The following is a 26,403-nucleotide window of genomic DNA, read 5'->3' as shown; positions in this document are numbered from 1 at the left end:
AATCAAAGTCCCAATTTAAATATTTCTACCTTTCCTAAATTTGCAGAAAGGAAAAAACTTTAGCACCGGTGAAAGTGAGATTGAATTGGGCTGCAAATTTTGTTAAGGTTAGTTGAAACTGGACCATGTCTACTCTATCTTCCGTCAATCGTTATTTCTTTACATCAATGCTTGAAACACCAATATAAAGCAAAGGAGAACTCTAGATAGACTCTTAAAATTTTATAGAAAAAAAAATCATCGGAAATTATGTTGTGTAGCATTTTTTAAACAATTTCTACAACTCCATAATTAATAATATTATTTGATTAATGTTTATTTTAAATAAACAAAAATTACAATGCAATAAACTTACCATTAAAGCGACGACGAATTGAACAAAAATAGAAGACGCAACACTGCTGAAGCATCCTCTATTGCTCGTCCCATAGTCGTCATATTTCCCGCGGAACCCAACTTCACTCCGCCAAACTTTCATACTAAGTATTTTTTCTCTCTCTTCTCTTCTCTGCCATGGCCCCCAAATCCGACAGCGCTGAAGGTATTTTCTCTCTCCTTTACTCATTTTCATCTTCAATCACTCCATTTTGTTGTTTTTTAAGGTTTAATCTTCTCATTATACCACTCATTTAGCTAAATTCGTTTAATTTCCTCTTAATTTCACCAATTTATGAATTTTTTCAGTGTTAATATCTGTAACATTTGTTGAATTTTTTTGGTGGATGTAATTTGTTCAGGTATAGTACTCAACTTCGTCAACGAGGTAATCCACTTTCCTTAAACCCTTGTTTTTATTATACAGATTTTGTGGGGAAATATCCGATAAATATGTTCTTCTAATTGTTGTTTTTTTTTTTTTTTTTTTTTTAGATTCTTGTGATTGAAATTGTATACAACATTTATGAACTTGTAATTTTAGACCTGAAGTTGTTTGGAAATTGATTGATTTTTCTGTGAAATAAGTATTGCAAAACCAAAGTACCTTATTTTAGGTTAGGATGTTTAGCTGAAATATAAAATCAGGAACATTTTCTGCATTTTTTTTTTAAATGAATTCTATAGTCGAAAGTTGCGGTATGAAATGATATTTTATGAAACTGATTTTCGAGTGTATGATTTGTGAGCATGGCCCAGAGTTTCCAAAAGAATAAAAGTTCATGGACTTGTGAATTATTCTATCATATGATATCCCTATTAGCTTTTGTATGTTTGTAAACCGAAGGGCGATAACTAGCTACATTTGCGGGATTCAAGTGTCATTTGGTCTATTATGAAGTACTTGATTATCATGTTGTGTCTTGTATTTTGAGAGTTTGGAGAAATGTAAGGTTGGAGTTGAGAACAATAAGTTAACAAGATTTCAATGAGATAAGGTTAACAACTTGGTAAAAGACCTGACATTGCACTTTCATGTCTGTTATTAGACATTTAGACGTGTAATCTGATATGATTAAGCGGAAAATAAATAAATGAAATAGAAGTCATTTGAAATATTATGACATTTCGGGGACTTTTCCCTAACTAGCAAAATGTTTAAATAAAATATTTTAGTTATTTTTATCAATTTGTCAGCCACTGCCCACTCATGTTTAGCAGGCTATACTTGTTTGTCTTAATTTGTATTATGTTTGTTGTTCTTATCCAGCAAAATAGGCCATTAAATGCCCAGAATGTTGCTGATGCGTTGCAAAAGTTCAATCTCAAAAAGACTGCAGTTCAAAAAGCTCTTGATTCACTCGCTGATAGTGGGAAGATTGCATTTAAAGAGTATGGCAAGCAGAAGATCTACATTGCACGTCAAGACCAGTTTGAGATTCCAAACAGTGAAGAGCTTAATCAGATGAAGGAACAGAATGCCAAATTACAGGAACAAATTAACGAACAGAAGAAAGCAGTTAGCGAGGTTGAGGGAGGTATGCTAAACTTCTAATTTTACACTTTGATAAATTACATGGTTCTTACTCATCCTTTCATTTATTAATGAAATTGAAATGAGAATTGAATTGGAATTTTGGATGCAATGCTAGTGATCTGTGCTGGGCCTGCTGGCTTTAATTTGATCTCCTTGATCATTTTGTTTTCAGAAATCAAATCCTTACAGTCAAATTTGACGCTAGAAGATATGCAAGCCAAGCTGGGAAGACTTAAGATAGAGGTATATTGCATCATTAAATCATTTGCAGGAAGATATTTTTTATTATTCTATTAACTTGCGTTTTTTTACAACAAATAGCTGAAATTGGGAGAACTTTGAACTTGATAAATTATCTGTTGACATCTCAACTAGGTTGAGGAAATGGAGGATAAGTTGACTAAATTGCGTGGAGGAGTCACCCTTGTGAAACCAGAGGACAGGAAGGCTATTGAAGATCTGTATGTGAATGCAATTAGTCATTGGAGAAAGCGCAAAAGGATGTTCAAAGATATATGGGATACAATAACTGAAAATTTACCGAGGGATCTAAAAGAGCTTAAGGTCTTTTTCTTCCTCACTTCTATAGTTCTATAGGCCTCCAAAAATATTTCCCTTCACTGATTCAACTCCTTCCATTTATTTCAGGAGGAACTTGGCATTGAATATGATGAAGATGCTGGTCAGAGTTTGCAGTCTTTTTGTAATTTGATGCCACAAAGCAAAAAGCGGGGAAGAGGTCAGTAAAGTTCATGCTGCAGTTAATGCTGAAGTTTTACTAGTGGCTTGCGACAAAGTTCATGGTATATATTTTTGCATTTGGGAAGTATTGCACCAGAATAGATCATTCACGTACGCTGGATGCAGCTTTTTCCTCGTCAGTAAGTTCTACTAGAACTATAATTTGTAGTTGTAAAAGCATTTGCACTTATTAGTGTTTATTAGCTTATATATGCTTGATAACTATAGAGTCCTTTTTCAGTTGTACCAGAAAGATCAGCTTCTCATAGCTGATTTCATTATCAAATTATGTACAGTATCTTCAACATAACTTAAGTATACTGGATTACTGGTTACCTACCCAAGAAACTTTATCTGAACTTGCTTGCATTATTTAGTGAAAACAAGATTATCTCAATGATGAGCATTTCTGTACTAATGCATATTGTCCGGAAAGTGAAATTGTTGACTGGCTATCCATTCATAAGGGGAATTACTTCTCAGATCATTCATTGTTTCTGCACTTGATACAATAAATTTAAAATAGTGGTTAGTTCTGGGACATTGACCAGATGGTCATGGACTGCTTCGAAGCTTACTCGATCTCAGTTAACAAATTTCTTTTCCAGAATAAGGCTACGTTTCAGTTTTTATAAGCATAAATACATTTACTATTGCCTCTATATACTTTCTGCAGAGTAGAATTAAAAAAAAAAGGAGGCTTAAAAAACAATTTAACTCAGATATTCTTCTTGCTCATCTAGAGATAACTTCAATAGCATATAAAGGTATCAATGCTATCTTCTGGTCCTCACAGAAACAGGCCTATTCACTGTATTCAATCTCTGTGAACTCTTCACAGCCATTCCTGCAGAAATGTGTTCCTTGCTATCTTTCCCGGAATTAGCTTGAATATTAGTAGCTGTTCGTTTAGGAGAATAGTAAAGCAGCTTGGTTTCTCTTTTTTCCTTTTCATCTTTGTCTTCAAGTGAATAGGTCTCACTCTTAGCTACATCTTCGCCAATGTTCTCACTGAACTTCAGGTTCTGCTCTGCTATACTTCTCGGATCTACTTGCTTGATGTTAATCATCTGGTCGCTTTGACAGATTTCCTCTTCGTCAGAATTGAGGCTGTATTTGTCGAATGGATAAACCTCTTCATGCCGTAAAACAGAGTCTTCAAGTTCCCGTGAATTATTTTTCTGACTATTAACAGTTCTTGATTTTACTTCACTATTTGAATCCATGACTTGCTTTCTCTGTTTATTACTTGGATGATTGAGATCATCTGGTGGTCCACCAGAACTAGACCTAGAGAGATCCACAGCAGCTCTTGCTGCAGAAGCTGCATACGCTGCTGACAAAAAAGCTTCTTGGGCAGCTTCTGCTACATCTTTATATTGTTTTCCCCTATTCAATGAAAGACTTAAATCCCCAACTCTGCACATTTCTTCAGGGTAGTCCTTCCTATCATCTCCAAAATTAACTCCTGAACTAGCTGATTGGTTTTTAGCACAACGATTGTCCTCTTCTTTATTTACCTGCACAAAGTTAGTGCATACATACATTATTTCTAGTGCACTTTTTTATACCTTCATTCCAATTCTGATACTCCCCTGTCCATCAATCACAAGCTACATACTTTGTATGATTAGAGTTACTTTTAAAAATTTTAGTATGGTAAACTTTGGACTTTATAACTTGGAATCTTGGAGGACTCTAAACAGAAACGTGACATACGAAGTATAATTTAGGAACAGAGTAACATTTCTGAGAATTCCACTGATAAGCCATTGCGTAAATATCAAATATCATAGTAGGGAAGACTAATAAAGTTGAAGGGACTTTATCAATGAATGGAAGAAGCAGTACCTCTGCTGCCATTGAAGTAGCCTCTAGCTGCAAACTGACGCCATTTTCATCAGCTATTTCTTTCAGCAACTTCATTCTACTTTCCAAACTTGGCTGCCTAGTTGATAGTTTCTGGATGATCTGCCCAGAAAAACACCCGTTAATCACACAATTAACATGTATTCTTGACATTTAAGTGGAAATCATTTACCTTGAGGTTGACACCACATCTGTTACGTAATTCAGTAGCGCGAAGGGTGAACTCTTTGCCATAACGGGATGAAAAAATATAGCGTATCTCCTGTAGTTCTGGTAATTCTCCGCACCTTGATGCTGCAAAAATCAGGCTTGATATAGCCTCTTGAAGCTCTTCAGGGCAGGTTCTGAAATCAGATGATATTTATTTATTCATGTGTCAAACATGAAGACTGAAACACCACAGAATTAAATTAGAACAAAAAAGTAAAAAAAGGAGGGTAACTTTTCATCTTCAATAAGTTTGACCCTCTCACTCAAAAGAATGCAATAACTCTCAATCATGGCAAACACATCCAACATATTTTGCTCCTTGATCACTTGTTCAACCTATCAAAAACACGCAAGTAAAACCATGCATCACAATCTATTCTGTGTCAGACATCATAAATGGTGAAGAAAGCAATGGTGGTTACCCTGATGAGAGCACGCTCGTGTTCAGAAATTTGGAGGAGTTGAACGACATCAGAGCGTGCAATGGAACATCGCGCTCGCTTCTGGTTCTTAAGGACAGAAAGCCTAGATATGGCAAGGTTTACAAGGGTTTTGAATTTGGAAGCCTTAAAGCTTCTTCCTAGCAATGCATCCAGCGTTTTTCCCATGCTTAACTTCTTACTATCACCAACACTAAAGGTGCGCGTAAAGCCTACAAAAAGATTTTCCTAGCGGCAGGTGAATGCAGCAGCAACAGTCCCAAGACTCCCCAAGCGGCAGGTGAATGCAGCAGCAACCGGACACGACGGCTGCTGCTGCGAGTTTGGCTGCAGGGATGAGGACAAGGGATACGACTGCTTGGCACTTTGTGTGATGACACAAGATGTGTGAAAATATGGACTTTTATTTTTATTTTTTAAACAAACGTGTTTGAAGAGGTTTTTGATTACTTAGGGTTGAAGAGAGCGATATATAGTGGAGCATCAAAGACTTGTGGAAGATTATGAACAGCTGGCTTCTTTTTTTTGGAAAAAAAATATTTAATTTGGTTTTGGGAAAATCGTGGCTAAAAAAATCATAATGTTAACGCGGTTGCAGTTTCTTCAATAAGTCTTAATGACCTAGCAAATAAGAAAAATATTATTTTAATTGGTGTAGGTTAGTTTTTACATTTTCTAGAAAGTTTTTGCCTAATTTTCAAATGTTTATGTACGTAGGCAAAACATACACTAATGTTATCGAAGTTAAGGCTTGTTTGGTGGCCACTAAGAAAGGTTTTCAGAGTGATCGGTAAATATGTACGGGAAACATACTTGTAAAATACTAATGGCAGTTTTTATTAACTTTAGAAGGTTAATCATAAAAACAGGTTATCAAATTGTTAGTATTTTGTATATATATATATAATAAATAGAACAATTGGAATCCAATTCAGATGCTTATCCTTCATCTTTAACATCGTACCATGGCCATTATCCTGGCTCTCACCTTAACCCTAGTCCAATGTCAAAAAAAAAAAAAAAAAACCTAGCTGAATATATTTCTTCAAAAACCGATCTTTTGTCAATATTGAGTAGCAGATTAATATTTTGTCATAGCTATTAGCTAAAGGTAGTAGGGTACAATTTTATCATATTTATAGAAATTTTTTTACGATACAAGATGATATGTATCTCAAAGGGGTATATTTGTCATTTTAACTAGTAAGATAGGGTTAAAATTGTATAATTGTCTAGAATATCATTCTATTCAAGCAAAATCAGAAGAGCATCAATGGAGGAACAAAAAGCTTCAATGGTGAAATGGAACTCGACAATCGACAATCGACTTCAATGGAGGAAAACAACACTTATACGCATACCCTTCGGGCCAAACCCTTAATTTTCTCCATTTTTTTTAGGATTTTCGTTTAATTTGACGGCAAAATCTTTGGAAATATAACGGTGAACGTTGGTGGTTTACGAGATGAAGCAAGATAATTGGGAAAAGGGAAAAGGAGGAAGAAAGATATGAAAATGGAGGGGAACGAAAATGGAGCAAATTGTCGGTTGAAGAAGACCAAACCCAGAAATTTTGTACATAAAAAATTATACATTCATAAAGTTCCTTTTATTTACATATTTGCCATTTTGAGATACAAGCTTTGTATCTCATATTGAGATAATGGGGCTCCCTTGTAAAATAGTGGGTATCGTAAAAAAGAAAGGTAAGAGAAATTGTAAGAACAATAATAAAAAAATAATTAAAAAAAAAAAGATAATGCATGCCCTTCATAGGAAGAAAGAAAAGTAGAGCAACAGAACATGAACGACTTTATAAGAAAATTATGTCAATTTTAAATATGAATTTTTTTTAATTTTAATATATATACAAGTATATGTTTCTACTTTGACTGCGCAAATATCTATTCGACCAGTACTATCTCGAATTATATATTACTAAATTTAAAAAAAAAAAAAAAAAAAATTAAAGCACTCATTAATATGAAACAAACAACCTCAAGAATATACAACTTTCTTTTCATATGTAAATTGGGAATAATTTTTAAAATACCTTTAAAATGTGAATTGTTAAAATTTCCAAACAAAAACATCATAATAAAATGGAGAATTGAGTGAATAATATTTTAGGAGGTTGTACGACATAGGTGAATCTTGGTAATTTTCACCCAACCAAACCTTAGCTTCCACCTACGAAATTTTATTGGGGCCTCCACCTAATGTCCAATGTTTTTGGCGGTATAATTTTATTGGGGTCTTCAACAAATGTTTTGGCGGTATAACCTTTAAAATTATATTTGTTGTTCCTCCTACTACAAGGAACTTGCTCCATCATTAAGATGACTTAATCTCCTCTTAGTATGCCTCATATGAGCAGAACACACTCCCATGGTGTCCCCTTACAATAAAAATCAAGGGAATGATGCGCAACCAGTATTATGTAAGGTACTGCAAGCATATTTTGCAACGTCTCAATTTAGCCCCTCAAATTTTGAATTTTGGGAAAAAAAATATATAACAGCTTACATCGAAATATTGATCAAAAATACATATGCAACATATTATGATTCGATTGAAGATGAAAGAACCATTCCAATTCTATGAAATAGATTGCAAATAGAAGTCAAGTCCAAAGTTATGCATAGAGTCAAATCTTGTAGAACATTAACTTGAAACCATAACCGGGACTACACCGGTAAGGACCCCATCTATGTTTGTTAAGGACAAAGGACTCAAAAGGATGGAACTTTCATTATTTTCTACAACAATCACTCCAGGAATCCATATATTTGTTACAATCACTATTTGTAAAATAAACCAAAACCTTCAAGTAATAATACAAATTGAACAAATGGCCCGAACAAAAGGCACAATCAGAAGACACCGCCTATAAGGGCAAAGAGCGAAAATGCGTCAAGCGCAAGAGATATTAGCTACTTACTAAAATTCTCACAAGCATCTAGTGTTCAGCCAAGCATGATTGCAGGCCATTGATGATCGCCAGAGGCAGAAATTATCAATATTAGTAGAAAATTTAAGATATAGGGTATGGATTATAGGGCCATTAGTCTAACAAACTACTCCGAAGAAGAGTTTTCTTTTTATGTCCGACATGATCTGTGCTTAATTGAGTGACAATTTAATTATAAGATATATTTACCCAAAATAAAAAAAATAAATAAAAAGGGGGGGGGGGGGTGGGGGGGATGGATATGCAGGAATAAAAAAATGAAGGAAATAGCACAGGGTTTTTTTTTTTTTTTTTTTGAAACAGCACAAAGAGTGTATATATATACATAGAAGATGATAAAAAAAATTAAATAATTATATACAGCAATAAATAAATTATGATGGATAATTCCACGGATATAAAAGGAAACTTCTACCTTTTAGGAAACTAGCAAATATTGCATCATTCCTGTATAAGGAAATCCAGTTTCTCCTTTTACACCACAAATAACCAATACATCCTTCATTGATGTTTCAAGTTGCTAAAATTGGTGATTATAATTTTATATCACTAAATAAAACTGATTATTCACTAATTACATACTGTATTTTATTGACTTAAATGGATTAAAACTTACTTTTATAGAATATCATTTATCTAATTTGGAGTATAAATAAAACAAAGGGCCTTTGGCTCTTATCAACATTCTTTCTAAAGCTCCGTTCAATTCACCTTATTTTTGCTGAACTGAAATTATTTTTACTGAATTGAACTAAGCATTAATCTCAAACAAGCAAAATGATACAGAAGCAAATACCAGTCTACCAGAATGCTGTAACTTTCTGAACACTTAGTTTTACTTTTACAGATCAAAAGAATCAAGTAAGCCAATTTCACAGAATGCACACATAGACAACAGACAAACAAACACCCAAGAATTTTGAAATTCAAAAATCTCTTTTGCATTGTATGGATTAAGAGATACCACACTAATGAACTACGGTATCTAAGTTGAGAATGAAAATTAGCAGGAAGATAGTGTGGGTCACCAGCTCAAACATAACACACGACTGACTAAATTATATCATTATCTCCCTTGGAAAAACTCAAAGCATATCAAAATATGGGGCAAAAATAAATCTTAACCAAAATTTAAATCCAAATCAAGCAAAGAACCCACGAGTTATTAACCAAAATTACAACAATCACAAGATAATCAGGGAATTTGCCACAGCAGTGCTTCTCCTAGACCCTATAGAAGTATCATATATAACAAATAAAAGAAGAAACCCAAAGCCTAGAAGGTCCCAGCCTACAGAAGATAAAGATGCACATTATAACCATGCTTTAGCTGGAATATGACAGAATTTATCAAAACAGCACCAAAGTTCTCCTAAGAGGTGGAGAACAATGAATTTCGGCCCAGACAAACATAACTGACAGTAAAACTCAGCGCAAACTTTTAAGTTTGAAGCAGGATCCAATTCTTCTAAATGAAAATACGATTAAGAAATCTTTTAAGTTGTGTCTCATTTACAAGCATCTAAAATGAATTTAATGTACACGACTAGAGGAATAAATTACACAAAGTCTTAAAAAAATAGAGTGATATTGTACATCGGTTGTAAAGTTCCCCCAAAAAATCTAAGATGATCAAAAGTTACCCCAATATATATAAGTTACCCCGATAAAATTAAAAGTTATTTATGCTTTATTGATAGATTTACTCTTTTTAAATGAGTAAAACTCAAATCACAATGGGTGAAAATAATCATATTATCCTTATAAAACTTATCCCATTGCCTATTTACATTAAAATCATATCAGGTTTAAAGTTAAACCAAAGACGATTAAAGTTACCCCAAATTGGCTAAATTTAGCGGGTGTACACGAAAGATTTTGGATGAAATTAAAATTTAATACAACAAAATTGTAAACAAGAGAAGCTAGGGTTTACTAATCATGGTTTTATTAAAAAAAAAAGAAGAAAAAAAAAGGATAAAAACCTACCATTAGCATATTATAACTAATTGGTTCCATAATACAGTTTTTACATTTTCGAGATAACTAAAAACTTGAAATGATAATAATGTAATTCTCTTTTAAATCCTCCCCCCACCCCCCCCCCCCCAGCCCAACAAAATACAAAAATGCAAATCTTTTTGAGCAGCTTTCAAAAACTCCTATTGACTCTCGACTTTTGTCTACTTGTTATAGTACAGCCATTATAGGTAAAGATATAAACATTTAGATTAGGAGGTTAATTACTTAATTGTATCGTTGATATTGAACTTTGCCTGATTTAACTAATCTAACAACTTATATTTCAATTCCAACATTCTTAAAACATGCAACCACCATCAATTCCTTACCAACCTACCCAGACAATGGCAACATCTATCAATCAATTAAGTAGGGTCCAGTACATGAACGAAAAGTGATTATTATGTAGTCATCCAAAAAAATCTTCCTCCTCCACCCCTTAAGATCAAATACCTCATTCTCATACAAATCCAAATGCTTCATATCCTTCCTGACTCCTTATATTATGGATCTATTTCTACTCCAAACGCATATAAAATCTAAAAGACCCCGGAAAGTGATGACAAAATCAAAGGTGATAAAATATTTGAATGAGTTGATTGCAAGAATAGTGAAGGCCGTTAAAGAGAGGTCACAACATCAAACTCTAAATTAAATCCCTCAAATCTCACAAACATCACCTGGAACTCTTCCTATTTGAAGGCAAGTTACACCTCTTTGAATTTCACAATTAAGATGGTGAATAACCTCTTCAACCATGACTTCAATATGCTTCTTTCAAGTCGTTTCATTTCAAAATCCTAACTTAATCTCCCCACTACGACACACCTACATGTAGAGCTTTCCTGAACAAAGAAGAGCATACTAAAGATGTATGCAAAGGAGGAGCTGAGCATGGAGGACAACAAAGGAGAGGGTAGCCTGCCTTCACAAGTATGTTTACTCTGGGAAAAAACAATAGCCTGAATGTTTTACCAAGGAGAAGGAAAAAAAAAAAAAAAAAAAGCAATCTGCTTATTATAAAAAATGGGTCTGGCTCCATGGATCTGGACCGGGTTTTGGACCCATTGCCATCCCTAGGTAAAATCACTTTATGTATGGTAAAATCATCTTCTATATAATCAACTTTCTCGGTGCACAATAAACTTAGTGTGCACCGGGTTTATTTTAGAATTTTTATTGAGCTCTATTCCAAGACCATTATTTCTTACAATTCATCGGTGTAAATAAGATAACAGATAAAACGTTCCCATAGACAATACCTCATCAAAGCCACAATAATTCAGACTAAGATATGGAGATGCCTAATATTAAATACAAGATATAATATTGAAGTATAAATATAAATATAATAGAAGTATTTGAAAAACAAGAATTCCACAAAATGACACTGTCAGTCTGTCCTCAAATTAAAAGATTGATTTTCTTTTTTGGCCTTTGTAAGTTACAACCAAGATTACAGAAAAACCAAAATACATTTTAAACTGAAACAGTAGGATATCCAAAATGAAAATTGATATTGGTTCAGGCACACGATTGAAATACATGACAAATGGGTACATGTATTATATTTCAAACTAGGGTATAAAATTAGTTTTGATCTTTCACCTTGCCTAAATCCGTTAGTTGAAAAGACAAGCTATCCTTGACTTTGGCAAAAGTAAGCATGCCTAGACCCAAGTATGGACTAAAGATTTACTCTTTTCATGTGAAGTGAAACCCGCTAAACTACCTCAGTTTCTTAAGTCTTAATATAAAACTTGGAAGCAATAGTATGGTTATTATTCAGGGAAATTATTTTCCGACACAAAAAGAAAACCATCAAATTGTAACTTAAACAAAAGAACACAGAAGATAGACAGTACACACTAGGTAAGTAGAACTGTAGAAGCAGGAATTCAGCTGAGAATGAAACACTATATATCTACAATAAACATATGTTACAGCGATTAATCCTATATACTCAACTCATAAAAGGCTCTCCTGGCTTGATATGTAACAGGGCTATATATGACCTTCATTGCCTCTTTGAGATTGGTTATACTCTAGTGTTTTACTCAAGAAAAAACCCATACGATATACTTGAAACAAAAATAAAAAAAAAAAGATAAAAAGAAAATTGGCTTCAAATACAACCAACTTTCACCTATGAGATCTAAACTTCAGCTACCTATCTACTCCAAATCGTGGCCTTTAATCACCATGATCGAGTTTGTGACAATTGCAGTCCTCGCATAGTACTAAGTTCCTAAAAATGTCACCAGTGTTTCAGAAAGAGAGTATCAGTTTAGAAAAACAAAAGTCCCATGTCTGAGCTCAGCTATCGCCAGCGAGTAAGCTCCCACTCTTCATTATATATCTTTCTCGGTAATTGGGTTCATTCTCACTTCCAAAATTCTAATTTCTCTAACCTATCATGAGGCGCAAATAAAAAAGTTTGGTGACTAGGTAAAGTTTAGCACTCGTCCCTTCTTTACCAATTGGCACGACAAGTTGATCGCTTCCACCTCGCCCTTAGGTGCACAGACATAATTCTAAATTATTACAACTTACAGCTATAAACCATCAAATTAAAGAAAATGAAGTTTCTGCTATGTAATCCGTTCATGTTAAAAAGCTTTTTAGATGAAAAACACTCCATTACAAAGCTATTTCACCTCCAACAAAGTGCTTAAAATTTATCATTTCAGTTGCTTCACTACTACGGATTATTAGATAAGATATGACTAAATGCTGTCCGAAAATCAAATAAAGCAATGACAAGCTAAGAACAATTAATCTTTTTAATTTTTTTTTTTTTAAAAAATATCAAGACATGTACTTTGCATTTTATGGTGATTTTTCCTCACTTTAGTTAAATCCCTTACCTAGGCAGAGATGAGCCACCACAAGGTAGGAGTTGTACACTGCACTAGATTCGAATGACTAAAAAGAACTTTTTATTACACGACTGCATTGACTAGAAGGGGAAATTATACCACAATCTCTGTTTATGTCAAATCTTGGTAGAACAATCAAAAACTAGCTTCAAAAGTGACAACCCAAACAAAATTATATTTAAGTACTACTACCAAAGTGTTCATTGAAATTTTTCTTGTCACTCAAGATGCACATATATAAGCAATTTCATCTACTAGAATATGAAAGTTGCAACATCCTCACATAAGCAAAAATATTTAACACCAGAAGTTTTACCAGGTACATTAATAACAGGAAGATATCAGTGGCTACAAAGACTACTTACATCAACTATTAGGTTCAACACTACATTTGAACTCATTAGACTTTTGTAACATGTGATAAGATCAGCAAAGAATTTAGGGAAAGGAACATTTCGCAATTAACCAAGAGACTTACAGCACACAGCCTGACCAGAACCGATAAAACAAGAAGATAGAGAAAGGATACCAAAAATAATGAGGAAACTTACAAAGAGTTGCAGGAGCAAGAACCGTTTCCCTATCAAAGAAAAAAAAAAAAAAAAAAACAGTTCATTTAATGCCCCTAGAAGATTCAACATGATCCTGAACATAAGCAGATAAACTATGACAAGAACTCACTGCAAAAACTTTCCAAGAAGTAGCACCAGACATCTCCAAAGCCAAAGCCTCCATAACGACCGGCCATAAAGCAGATGTAGCACATTCATTAGAACAATAGAGACATAGATATAACCCCAAAAAAATAAAAGAAAAAAGAAAGAAAAAGGAATCATAATCTTGACGAAAATAACAAAGCCAAGAAACTAAATAGCACGACACTTGACAATAGAGAAATCAGATAAACTATTTCGGGGTGTTAGGCCACTTAGGTGGAACACAACACTCACGAAATAATTTTCATGAAATAAATAAATTCAATCTTCAGGTTTATTAACAAGGGATATCCATGACTAGCTTATGAGTCAAACTAACAAGGGTATCAAAGTAATGATCCCAGTAAACAACAAAGGTACCTTCTCCATGGTGCCTTCTAGGCATATAAAGATTGGAGGGTTCCCCCAAGAACTGGAAAATCCCTGAATCAAAAGCAAGATTAGACTCTCCAGGCAGAAAGAAAATAAAAATATATAACTACAAATACCAGATAAGAGATGTATATAATCAGAAGAATTCAGAAAGATAAGTAGTAAAGATGGTAAGAAGAGCAACACCGATGTTGTATGCATCGTATACTTTCATTCAAGAAACCAAAGTTAAACGCAGAGTACATCGGCTTCCGAAGGATAACTATCATGAGCATTTAAGCTCCACGTTTGAGCAACATTCATCCAGTGTGATTATGAGCAACAGATCAAAATAAAGTATAAGAAGATATACTAAACTCACAAGGCAAATGTTTAGAGAGAAATGTAATAAATGTAATGTACTATTGCACAATAAATTATCAAAATGATTACAATAAAAGAAAAAAACGCCTTTGGCGAGTTGTCTTACAATAGAAACAGAACACATTCCATTGAGAACTGCCAGTAAGTGACCTCCCAAAAGATATCAGCCTTCTGAGTCCAACTTGAATGACGCCAGAAGCAATCTCCACCAATCAGGCCCACAGTAGTGCAGAAAAGATAGACAGTAAATTCCCAATGATTAGAGTCTGATATAAACTAACACCGTAATATACAAAAATCTAGTGCTACTGCATTTGTGGAGTCAGAAAATCAGCATCTGAATTCACTTGCCCGTAATAAATGGGTGATTCAAAGCTTGTGAAACAGTTAGCCTTTTATCTGGATCTAGGACAAATATTTTTTCCAGCAGATCCTTGAAGTTGGCTAACATTTTTGGATCTTCACCAGAAGAACCCCTAATGATGTTACCAACATCTTTTGGCTTAATATTAACAATCAGCTTCCTAAGAGTCTGCACAAAAGCCCATAGCTCCAAGTTAATAAAACAATGCATGCAGCTTTGTTCATTTGAGATACACTATAATCATTAATCTTACTGCCTTACCTTCTTAGTGACAGGATCTTCATCTAACGCAAGAAAATTTAAATCCTGGTCAAAATGTTGCTCAATGAAAGCTCCCTGAAAAACAGAAAACATAAAGAAAAGAGCATATAAGAATAGTTAGATAAATATATAATTATTTTCAAAAGTCAGTGTCCTAATTATATCTTTATTAGAATTAGCTTTCCACCTCTTGTAAGAGGGTTACATCTTAGTATCTAAGAATTAAAAAAAAAAAAAAAAAAAAAAAAAAAAAAAAAAAAAAAAGACAAAAAAAAAAAAAAAAAAACTACTTAATTATGCTAAAATGGCATCCATGGTGAGTACCTTGCGAAGCATCTTCTTCGGGAAAGGACCCTTCAATTCCATATGAAGACGAAGCATATCATTGTTTGAGGGGCCTGGAAAGAGAACCTTTCCAGTATACAACTCATATAAACAGCAACCAACTGACCAAATGTCCATGGGGTGGTCATAGGGCAAGCCGAGAACTGCATCAGGAAAAATTACAAGCCTTAAACAATGAGCCAAACATTGATATGTATAGCGATGATATGTAATCAAACACATAATATCAGTTTTCATCAACAACAATGTCTTGTAACACAAATTAAAATTAAAGAACTTACTAATCTCAGGTGCACGGTAAAAACGGCTCACAAGGTACGGCGTGATTTCATTTTTACCAGCGAACATTGCATTTCCAAAATCACAAAGCTTCAGCACATTTTTAGATTCATTGACCTAATTGACAGAAGATTTAGACAAATCAGAAACAATTGAATTTGTTTATAAATAATGTGAATTAATAATTTTCTAAAAATTACCAGCATATTATCTGGTTTTATGTCACAATGTAGAACTCCGCAATTTCTGAGATGCTTCAACGCGATAAACAATTGCTTCGCATAGGTTCTCACAGCAGTAAGCTTAAGGCCAATATTACGACCAAACTTCTTTAGAACCTCACGCAGATTCATATGAAGTGATTCAAAAACTATACAGAGATGATTACGGTACTTGAAATTTGAAAGATAACGAACACAATGTCGGCGATCATCGGGATCTGAGCCAACTAGCTTCTTCAAAATCACCAGCTCTTCTGTCCCTGCTTTTAACCTTCATAAGAAATGAACAGCAGTTATTAAATTAGGACTTTAGGCACAATCACAATAATACAAATTCTCAATAGTAAAAGGTTGAAACAAAAGGAGTTACTAACATAGTTTCATTATTTCGTATTATTTTGATAGCCACTTCCTCTGGATCCCCACTTCCAGCTTTAAGATCCTTTGCACGAACAACAGTGGAAAATACACCTTTACCATGTGCTGCCGTGATTTCATAGCGACCATCAAGTATTTCACCAAATCGAAAACCTTTAAGAAACAAATAGAGAACCAATTAAAAAGAGCAGAAAGCTAACAGGAAGAAAAGTGTAGCGTTAACATGCCCTAGCCAGGGTAGAAGCATAAAAGGCACTAACTGTAATAAGACTCCTGATTATTAAGAAGAAGCTAGCAGGCTACATCTCCTTAAAAGTCAACAGAAAACAAGTGACAACTACAAGACAGCAATCCCCTGTTCAAAAAAGCATATAGTCAACAGAAATTCTTTTTTAAAAAAAATAAAAAAATAAATCAGAAGCCTTGATTTAAAACCTCAGAAACCTTACCCCCCAAAAAGGTCAGAACATGACAAAACTGACGGAGTTGTCTTAATATTGCAACACAAGAGGGGATTTTTATTTTCATCACACAGCTTTTCAACAAAACCAAAAATTTTTAGACCATCAACCAGATTAAACTCCATGTTCAGGGCTCAAGGCCAAATCGATGCTTTTACAAACCCACGCCACCACTTAAGATCTCTGATATACAGACTACAGATCTTAACATCTACAATCAATTCCAGACACCAATAGATGCATATAACAAGATTAAATAACCGCATGAAGCAGTAATTAGGTACAATAACCCCAAATAATAGCAATTAGCTACCACAGCAACTCAGCAAGCCATCCCATTCAAAATAAATATAAATAGTTAAAGCATAGGAGAATCTTTATTTTCAATGTGCAACAGAAGTCTTCCTATGCAACATCCTTTTTAGGTGGTTGATAAGCGAACAATGGAGCATAAAGAAAATAAAGAATAAAATACATTATAAGGGAAAGGGAAAGCAAAAAACTTCACCTACAGAATATTATTAAAAGAGAACAAGTAAACGCATATCCATTATTAATAGACATTCCCTCCTACAACCCCAATGTAGATAACGAGAAAAATCATACATAAAAGTCAATGCAAAGCAGTTAAAACAAGGAAAATGCAAGAATCAGAAAGAAACAGACTTACTGTAATATCCCTCTGGATCATCCCAATTATCATGAAGACCACTCCTTTCAAGAGGCAGACCATCTCCCTTACCCTGTCAAGTCAATGAAAGATCATGACCCATTATATATAATGTACATACAAATTTCAGTAAGTTACAACATGTTCACTAACTCAATATGTAAAGTTTAAACGGTCTAAATTCTCAATGGACCAAACCTACCCCAATACAAAAAGAATCAAAATAAAACACCCCTAGTATATCTACAATCATTCTAGAAAACTTAACTTAGGCAGGAAGCAAAATACATGAGCTACAAAAAATAACATCTTTCTTAGTGTATGATATGAATGTAACTCTCTCAGCTTCCACAGATAACAAAGTTGCCAACCAAATCTAATTAGTTTCACAATAACACCTACAAGGTTGATGATATTGAAGTATTGAACTATTTGTTGGCATGTTGCCAACATCACAATATATAGAATTTATCCCCCGAAGCAAAACTGTCCAAACTTTTAAAGTGACAGCTATAAATGAAAAACAGTTAAATAAGCACACGTACCATTTTACGAACTCCAGCAGGAGAATCTCCAAATATATCATCACAGAACATATCATTTGACCTTTCACTCTGCAAAAATATCATCCATAAGCTTAAAAAAACAGTAGAAATGGCAAAATAATACATTAAAATTAGATACCATCAACACTGTGCTAAATATTATAATCACAAAACAGTCAAAGCTATGCAATGCAAACATTTCTAGCCTTGACAAATAGAATATTACAAACACATCAATACAGTGTAACGGCATTGCTAATCTCGAAACCCAAAGCCCATTTCACATATTATCACCACAAACCAGATGCAAATCAGGTATCAAAAATAAGACTAAGCTTGCAGGTTCACATAATTGTACCCTGCAGGCTGCAGCCCCTTCAACAGGCAAAGACAGTGACCAGGTTAATTCTATATTTTATATAAATTACTTCCTCCGTTTTTTATATAGTTGCAACAGTTTGACTTTTACACTATTCATGTGTTCCACTTTGACTAGCTTTGACGATTTATAGCTATGCAAAAATATAGTCGTGGAATCTTTTAGATTCGTCTCGATTTATACTATTTTAATAATAAATGTTTATAATTTTTACATATGGGTAATTAAAGATATTAAAGATTGAAATCATGCATTGGCAAACGTGAAAAGAGAAGTGTTGCAACTATAAAGAAACAAAGGAAGTATAACTTTTGTTTCTAATTTACAATAAGGCCTCCCAATTGCCTAAATATACTCAACACTTCATAAGTAACTCCCTACAATGCATACGCAGATACAACACCAACCTGAGTTATTGCAAACAATTGGAGTTTGATATAAGCATGGGAAGACACAGAAAGAAGATTGTTTAAAAAAAAAAAAAAAAAAAAAAAAAAAAAAAAAAAAAAAAAAGAGAGAGAGAGAGAGTAACCAATGGGACCAAGCAAAGTGATCCGCAAATGATCATCTTGTTGATTATCCACCAAGCTCTAACAGGTCTTATTATGATAGCCAATATGCTAGAGGCATCGGCATGGTTGTAAAGGCAGGGGGCTTGGGGGGGGGGGGAGTCTTGCAGAAAGTAAGGAATAAGAAGTAAAAAATTATCTATCAAATTCTCCCTCCATTCCAAAAAGGGTCTTTTAAACAGATGAGCGGAGATAGTTATTACATTTGTATTTGAAAGAGATATATTAAATTGGCATTATATGATATAAATTGACGAGAAAACAATACACATAATCTTGTAAAAGAGAAAAATAATATGAAAATGATAGATGTTAAATGGACAGTTTGATGCAAAGGTATAAGTGTGCAAGAAGAAATGAGAATACACACACATTACTACAATTTTGAGCTGGTAGTCTTCTATCAGACGGTTAAATAACTTCAACCCTAGAAAACACAAAAATTACTACTTCAAAGGTCAAATATATATATCCAAGTATGAGCTGGTGGTCTTCTATCAGACAGTTAAATAACTTTAAAAATTACTACTTCAAAGGTTAAATATATCCAAGTATGAGCTGGTGGTCTTCTATCAGACGGTTAAATAGCCTTAACCCTTCTTTTCCAATTTTGACTAGAATTTTGAAATTACTTTAACATCAAAGGAATGTAACATCATTTCACATAAATCACTACAAGACTAACATTTTACCTATTTTTGGTAACTTATTTAGCTTTTTGTTTAACTAATACATGATCTGACAATATAGAAGTATAGGACCCGGCAAACCATCTTGTACAAAAGTTAGCCAAAACACAACTATAAGCCCCAACAATAGTTCTTTGTTAAATAACTATGACAGCAGGCGGTATTCAATTGCAATTGGAAGGCAGTAGATGAGAGAAGACAACATGCCACACATGCATAGGCATTATGCAAGGTAAAGTCTTCGAGAAAATAAATTGAATTATAAAACAACAGAAAAAATCCATACCTTAGGAGAACCCTCCCCCAGCATAACAGTATTCCTTTCAGCAGCCGTTAAGTCATTTCCAGGAGCAGATTTCCTCAAGTTTAAGGAAGTATCACCTACAGAATCCTTGTTAGCATCACCCTTAGCACCATTATTTTCTTTTTGAACAGCACTTGCAGAAGACAACTTTAGGGAAGGCTGCTTCGTCAGCTCCTCATCTGATACTGCACATTATAGAAGGCAAATATTAAGGCCCTTCAGACAAAGAACATTACCAGATGAGTAATAGTAGAAAAATGAATAACAAAAGAAAATAAAGATCTAGTTGAAATGGTTAAGTAACAAATAGATGCCTACGGAACAAAGATAAGCTTTACAAAGTAGTAGGAATTGTGCAAACCGCCACTGGTAGTTTCAAATCAATATCAAAGAAGCTATCACCAAATTTTACCTGATTGCAGATATAACAAGAAAATATGCTACAGCTTAATAGACAAGGCAACTACACCTCCTAGAGACACGATGGCAGTGCAACACAGACATACAACCATTGACTTTTATCCTTCCAAAAAAGAATTCTCTCTTCAATATACTTGAGTCCCTAATAGGATGTTAATAATAAAAAAAAATAGACTGCATTTCATTCCTCTTTACCCCTCTTAATTTGCAGGAGCCATGCATCACTTTCGACAAGAAGCTCTCCCATAAAAGATGATACTACAAGGCCAAAGGTGCAAGAAGGAGCTGCTTAGAGAAAAGCAACTCAGAAACGTAGCACACAGATTCTTTCAAAGGGAAAAAATTGTACCAATTACCAAGCAGGTGGCAACTGCAACACTTCTTCAAATTCCATAAGTCTCAATCTGTATACGTAAAGAACATTTGTACACACTATACAAACCCGTACACATAAAGAAACACTACTAAATACCAAATTCCCCGAATAAATACCAAGATACAGAACACACCTTTGGAGACTTCAGGCACAGCCTGCTGCTGCTGAAATTGTTTAGCTTTATATTTCTGAAGAATGGCTTCTCTTCGCCTTCTACTCTCCTCCTTGATTCTGTCGATATCATCCTCTTCAGGCTCTGCAGGCTTCAACTCTAGCATATCCTTGTCATCATCATCCCTGACAAGAAAACTAACAAATCAGCTTTCAATACAATGCAAATGAGAAACATGAAACTCAAACATTAAAGAGAGGTTCTTGAATGAACAAAAATTACCCATTCAATGCATCTTCATTTTCCATCAGAGAATCATCTTTAGTGGCCTTATCTTTATATGGATCATGCTTCGTCTTTCGGTCCTTGAAATATTCTGCTTCATCATAATCACTGCGCCTATCTCGATTACTGTATACATCATCACGGTCATCATATTTATGGTATCTACTGCTCCTATCATCCTTGTTATCTCTAGCCTTATCTCTATGTCTATCGCTGCCACTATATCTGTCTCTTCCCCTATCCATCTCCGACTTTTGAGACCTGTCCCTTACCTTATCCCGTTCTCTCTCAGCATCTCTATCTTTATACATGGATGTGCTATCATCTCTCCTCCTTTCCCTGCCAAGATCCCTGTCCCGACTCCTTCCACGATCTTGCTCCCTTCTCCTTTCTCTTTCTCTATCCCTTTCATGGTCCCTGTCCCTGCTCCCACCACGATCTCGATTCCAGTCAATATCACTCTTTACCTCTCTATGAATCCCCCTGTCCCTCACAAAATCCTTCTCCCGTTCATGGTCTCTGCTCCGGATCCTATCACGCTCCCTTTCGCTCCTCTCTTTTATTAGCTCTTGCTCCATTCGTTTCTTATCCCGGTACATCTTCTCCTCTGTCTCATTGTGCTTAGAATCACCATCTTCATGCTTTCCTTCATGCAAACTAGACCTGTGATAGCTAGAACTTCTCTCTCCTCCTTTATCCTTAACCTTTTCTCCACCATTAGATCTGTAATCTTTACCTCCACGACTATCCTTTTCATCATCCACCTCATAACCAACCTTGCCATTATCATACAGCTTTTCATCCCTTTCACTGCGATGCCTTGTTTTTGAATACCTCTCGTGCGCAATGCTCTGTGAACGCTCTCTTTCTTTCTTCCAATCAGGAGATTTAGACCAGCTCCTATCACTAGTCTCTAGATGGTACCTTCCATGAGAAGGGGAGAGATACCTTGCTTCGTGGCGGTCATCCCTAACCTTATGAGAAAATGAATCTCTTCTACTTCTAAGATCATCTTCATCCACCTCCATTAATTCAAAGGCATGTTTGCTTTTGGTCCTAATACGGTCCTTCTCCTTGCTTCTTTCTTGTAAAGGAGACTCATGCCCTGTATGTGACCTAGATTCTCCCTTTCTAGACCTGCGAGTAAGATCACCATTAGCCACCCTATCTGACAAAGGAAATTCGTCATGATGAGAGTGACTCCCGTCTTCCTTGCTCTCACTACCACTTCGATCACTTCTAGGAGACTTCAAATACTTCTTAGACTTCCCACTTTTATCATTCCGCGTCACATTATGATTGCTTTCAGGATTTTCTAAATCAGTACCAACAATCTGTGGCACAAGGAACAGTAAAAAAGCTAAGCAAACATCACTCAAAAATTCAAATCGAACACGAAATAAATAATGCAACACCCTGCAAAAACTATGCAATAATAACATGTAACTAAGTCTTACAACTTAAATCCGCACTGAAAACCATTGTCTTCTGGATTCATGATTCACCCTAAAAGAAGGCATGCTGTCTTTTACGTAACCGTCTTTAGGATGCCCATTGCCCCATTAATCATATCCAATGTACATACTATATGGTAAAATCTATATCACAAATTCTACATTTTGTCAGCTCATAAAATAATCCAACAAAAAAGAGTTCAATTTCTTTTCATATTAATCATATACTCAATCTAATTACCACAATCAAATAAAAAAATCAATCAATTAAGCAAGAAATTGAAAGAGGGAAAATCAGAAACACACCATGTAAGAATCATCACCGGCCTTAAATTCACCTGATTCGACATCGGACCCGACCTTCTTATCGAAAGAATCGACTTCAGCAGCAAGAACACCTTCATCATCAACAATCTCACCTTCCTCCATATCATCATAATCAACAAGAGGAGCTGGTTTCGTCACCTCTTCCACTACTTCCTCTCTATTCACAACCTCAATTTCATCTTTCTTCGCATCTCCATGCTTCGAGCTGCTATGGCGGTAATGGTGGCGATGGCGGCGGTGGTGACGGTGATGGCGGTGCTTGTGGCGCTTCGATTTCTCCGGCGAATCGTCATCGGAGGGAGAACGACTGTGCTTGCGATGAGAATCATGGGAATCGCTCGCCATTAATGGAGGAATTACTAGGGTTTTGATTTGGGTTTGGGAGAATTAGGGTTCGGGACTGAAAGGGGAAAAGGAATTGTTTGATTGATTGCGAGATGAATAACGATAGTTAGATATATAAATGCCGTGTCTGGGAATATTGATAATTGAAGTTTTTTTTAAAATTTTCCGAGTACTGAAAACCTTGGGTCTCAATTTTATTTTTATCCTTTGGGTAGTCTCAATTTATTTCGAAGTCCATAAGAATCATGTCAAAATCTCGTAATTTTGGAAAAATTCCGATCATTAAATACGAAGTATTTGTTATGCAAGGTGAGTGCAGATATTGTACTTTTGGTACGATATATTCTAATTTACATCACAAAATTAAATTAAACAAGTAATTGTGATTCTATAAGTTTACTCGTACATGACAAGTAGATTATGTATTTTCCATATAATTAGATTGAGGCAACGGTGAGTAATATGGGACGAGGAGTATACACATAGGGTATCAAAGTTTGTAGTGTGTAAGAGTAGTTGTACCAAAGTTGTGGATATCAAAGACCATCAAAGTTGCAAAGTTTGGAATATATTGGTGTTGTTTGATGTGTAGAAAAACAATTGTCTTGATAAGGTACGAGTGGGCAACCTGTTTATGAATTAAAATAACAAAGATCTCTTAGGGTAATATTGTGTGGGTTTTAACTATGTGATGATATTAATGTTCAATATACACAAGCGTGAGGTGTAAGAGAAAAATGTGAAACATAATACCTAGCATGTCATTTGAGCTTAGGTATGAGACTATGAGTTTAGTTTATACTTCTCACCACTAAAGATTTGTGAGGGCTTTAAAATGAAGATAGGAATTACTATTGGATCCAATCTAAAAGAAAAGGTTTTTCATAGAATTCGAGGTAGATGCCAAGACTTCCACGGTACCACCCCTCCAAGCTATTCTAACGATGAAGCAATTACTCGTCTGTTATAGAGGCCAGGTCGCAAAACACATCTTGAACTAGAATACACACGTGTTGAATTCAACTTTAATTGCAAGTGCATTATGAAGTAGCGCGCGTCCATAAGAAAAGTTTCCATTTTGGTTGTGAATGTTAAGGATCAAAGAATCTTCCAAAAGGTAGTAGCGGCGTTAGGTAAAGTAGCAGAAGATAGATTCTCTTTCTAAGCCTATCACAAACTAGTTTTATTTCGGGGTCTTTTGATGTGTCCTGCGGGAGAGTTACGTCACCAAAACTGGATCCTCGTACGCCTGTACCTGCAATAAATGGAAACTCCAGTTGTTCGAAGCTCTGCCTCCAACACGCAAGTTAGTACCGGGTGGAGTAATAAATGCGGAAAGTAAGTAGAGTAGATCTTCTCGGATCCCGAGATCTAGGGAATTTCACTGTAGAGAGTGAATAGTGTAATAAATGTGTGAGTAAAGATTGTAAGAATGTAGATGCCCTCCCAAAGTAATGAATGTCCCTATTTATAGGGTATGGGAGTGCATGCCCTTATCCTAGGTTATTTAACCTAGGTAATTGGGCTGCGCCGTTTTTACATACAGTGCCTCAGGATTTGGGCCCTTGAAGGCCGCCATTTCCCTAATGATAGGAGGTGCCATGTGTCAACCCCTGTGGGTCCCATTGGGACAACTCTTGAGGTAACACGTGTCATGATCTCATTTGTCCACATGGCTTTTACCCTAATCAAGTTTTAATTAGATATTATCCCGAATACATATGGGATCATTAACGAATAACAAAAGTCTTAGCTTCTTTATCAATCACCGGAGATTCCACAGCAAGAATTATGGTAGCGACATTAGGTTGAAAATAGTTCAACACCATGTTAGAATCCCAACAATGTGCCTGAGGATGTATGAAGTAGTAACTTATGATCCAATCCTTATCATTGCTAAGTAAACTTCCTCTAAAACTTAAGTTTGGTAACATGACCGCAATTTGAACTTCATGCTAATATGGAACATCCATACCCACTTTCCAACTATAGCCTTTTAAATTAACAGAGGTTTGCCCGCTTAAAGCAACCCTTGAAGTTCGTAAGAATCATCTCTTGTGGACCTGCTTCTAGTAGGGGTGAAAGTAATTCGATTTAAAACCAAACCGAATAAGCAATATGGTTCGGTTTCTTTTTTAATATGGTGCGGTTTGGTTTCAAAAAATAAAAAATTATGGTTTGCGGTTTGGTTTCGGTTTCGAGTTTAGAAAAACTAAAAACCGAACTACAAACCGAAATTTTAGGATTCCTAATTTCCTAGAGTCCAATCCCTTCGTATATAAGGCAACAAAAAAAATAAAAAATAAACCCTTACGCCATCATTAGGACTTGCTATTTGTTCATAGCCTAATATATGACATTTGTTTGCTTTATTTTTGGAAAACTTAATTAAATCAAGCCCAAAACACTGGTATTGAAAAATTATGCCAAAAAAATTATTGTTACAAATCAAAGCCCAAAGCACTAGATCCAAAAATTGCGATTTGGTTTGTTTTTTTTTTTTTAAAAAAAACCGAATTATATATGGTGTAGTTTGGTTTGGAGTAATATGGTGCGGTGCGGTTTGAAAAATTCCAAACCGAATTAATATGGTTTGATATCGGTTTGGGCTATAAACCACACCGCAAACCGAACTTTCACCCCTGGCTTCTAGTATTTGTGGTATCTGAAAGGAATTTTGTCAAGCATTGAAATGTTTTGAAACAAGCAATAGGTGTGGGTTTTGATTCTCCAAACTTGCTTCATGAGGAGAGCTTTATTCAAAGTAGATAGACATCTAATTTCCAAACCTCCCATTCCACGAAGAAGATGCACAATATCCCTATTTACCCAGTGTAATCCTTTGTTTTCTTTAGTCACCTAGAAAAAGTGTAAAAGTAAGGAATGAGTAGTTCAAAGCAAGAAAGTACATGAGACACCATAACTACAAGGATAGAGTTAATGAAAATTCACGTTTGTGGTTGAGAAAGCCTAGGAGAATTCTAGAATTTTGTCGCTGGTAAACTAGAAGTAATCTGTTTTTCTTTCCAAATAAATCAATGGGAGTACCCAAAATGGTGGTCAAAGACCTTTACATGCTTCATACGAAAGATTGATGAATTTAAATTCATCCAAAGCAACATGA

The 26,403-nt window shown here is 34.9% G+C and overlaps 3 protein-coding genes across 6 annotated transcripts; 1 reads left to right on the top strand and 2 right to left on the bottom strand.

Moving 5' to 3' along the window:
• The first annotated feature begins 353 nt into the window (after nucleotides 1-353).
• On the top strand, nucleotides 354-3,016 carry LOC110691237 (homologous-pairing protein 2 homolog). The gene is made up of 6 exons (XM_021868150.1): nucleotides 354-541; nucleotides 738-763; nucleotides 1,646-1,913; nucleotides 2,085-2,155; nucleotides 2,288-2,476; nucleotides 2,561-3,016. Exons 1-6 carry the CDS (start codon nucleotides 514-516, stop codon nucleotides 2,657-2,659), a joined length of 681 nt encoding a protein of 226 aa, XP_021723842.1. The 5' UTR covers nucleotides 354-513; the 3' UTR covers nucleotides 2,660-3,016.
• A 211-nt stretch (nucleotides 3,017-3,227) lies between these two features.
• LOC110691235 lies at nucleotides 3,228-14,728 on the bottom strand. 3 transcript variants are annotated; one of them, XM_021868148.1, is made up of 7 exons: nucleotides 14,602-14,728; nucleotides 14,121-14,183; nucleotides 13,726-13,773; nucleotides 13,596-13,624; nucleotides 4,695-4,866; nucleotides 4,505-4,624; nucleotides 3,228-4,173 (listed from the first exon to the last, which is right to left on the bottom strand). In XM_021868148.1, exons 1-7 carry the CDS (start codon nucleotides 14,617-14,619, stop codon nucleotides 3,430-3,432), a joined length of 1,194 nt encoding a protein of 397 aa, XP_021723840.1. In that variant the 5' UTR covers nucleotides 14,620-14,728; the 3' UTR covers nucleotides 3,228-3,429. The 3 variants fall into 3 exon arrangements, with proteins under 3 accessions (XP_021723840.1, XP_021723841.1, XP_021723839.1); XM_021868149.1 differs by lacking the exon at nucleotides 14,602-14,728 and adding an exon at nucleotides 14,319-14,430; XM_021868147.1 differs by lacking the exons at nucleotides 14,121-14,183; nucleotides 14,602-14,728 and adding exons at nucleotides 4,965-5,068; nucleotides 5,155-7,620 and having other exon boundaries at nucleotides 13,726-14,114.
• On the bottom strand, nucleotides 14,516-23,513 carry LOC110691234 (serine/threonine-protein kinase prpf4B). Of its 2 annotated transcripts, none has more exons than XM_021868145.1 (12): nucleotides 22,914-23,513; nucleotides 21,151-22,487; nucleotides 20,890-21,065; nucleotides 19,943-20,145; nucleotides 18,020-18,088; nucleotides 17,475-17,547; nucleotides 16,340-16,496; nucleotides 15,945-16,236; nucleotides 15,747-15,861; nucleotides 15,445-15,608; nucleotides 15,121-15,195; nucleotides 14,516-15,027 (listed from the first exon to the last, which is right to left on the bottom strand). In XM_021868145.1, exons 1-12 carry the CDS (start codon nucleotides 23,277-23,279, stop codon nucleotides 14,839-14,841), a joined length of 3,216 nt encoding a protein of 1,071 aa, XP_021723837.1. In that variant the 5' UTR covers nucleotides 23,280-23,513; the 3' UTR covers nucleotides 14,516-14,838. The 2 variants fall into 2 exon arrangements, with proteins under 2 accessions (XP_021723837.1, XP_021723838.1); XM_021868146.1 differs by having other exon boundaries at nucleotides 20,890-21,053; nucleotides 22,914-23,511.
• Nucleotides 23,514-26,403: the final 2,890 nt, after the last annotated feature.

Source organism: Chenopodium quinoa, unplaced genomic scaffold, assembly GCF_001683475.1.
Source record: "Chenopodium quinoa cultivar QQ74 unplaced genomic scaffold, ASM168347v1, whole genome shotgun sequence".
In the NCBI taxonomy this organism is placed as follows: Eukaryota; Viridiplantae; Streptophyta; class Magnoliopsida; order Caryophyllales; family Amaranthaceae; genus Chenopodium; species Chenopodium quinoa.
The sequence above is the reverse complement of the archived record's forward strand: the minus strand, read 5'-3'. Positions and strand labels throughout refer to the sequence as shown.

Excerpts from the sequence above, each read along its gene's own strand:
- LOC110691237 (XM_021868150.1), top strand. The coding sequence starts at position 514 with ATGGCCCCCAAATCCGACAGCGCTGAAG. Across the intron at positions 542-737 it reads CAAATCCGACAGCGCTGAAG|GTATAGTACTCAACTTCGTC; the intron begins GTATTTTCTCTC and ends TAATTTGTTCAG. Across the intron at positions 2,477-2,560 it reads GGGATCTAAAAGAGCTTAAG|GAGGAACTTGGCATTGAATA; the intron begins GTCTTTTTCTTC and ends CATTTATTTCAG.
- LOC110691235 (XM_021868147.1), bottom strand. The coding sequence starts at position 5,340 with ATGGGAAAAACGCTGGATGCATTGCTAGGAAGAAGCTTTAAGGCTTCC. Across the intron at positions 5,069-5,154 it reads ACGAGCGTGCTCTCATCAGG|GTTGAACAAGTGATCAAGGA; the intron begins GTAACCACCATT and ends TGTTTTTGATAG. Across the intron at positions 4,625-4,694 it reads GATGTGGTGTCAACCTCAAG|ATCATCCAGAAACTATCAAC; the intron begins GTAAATGATTTC and ends TTTTCTGGGCAG.
- LOC110691234 (XM_021868145.1), bottom strand. The coding sequence starts at position 23,279 with ATGGCGAGCGATTCCCATGATTCTCATCGCAAGCACAGTCGTTCTCCC. Across the intron at positions 15,862-15,944 it reads TAAAACCAGATAATATGCTG|GTCAATGAATCTAAAAATGT; the intron begins GTAATTTTTAGA and ends TCTGTCAATTAG. Across the intron at positions 15,196-15,444 it reads CGAAGAAGATGCTTCGCAAG|GGAGCTTTCATTGAGCAACA; the intron begins GTACTCACCATG and ends TCTGTTTTTCAG.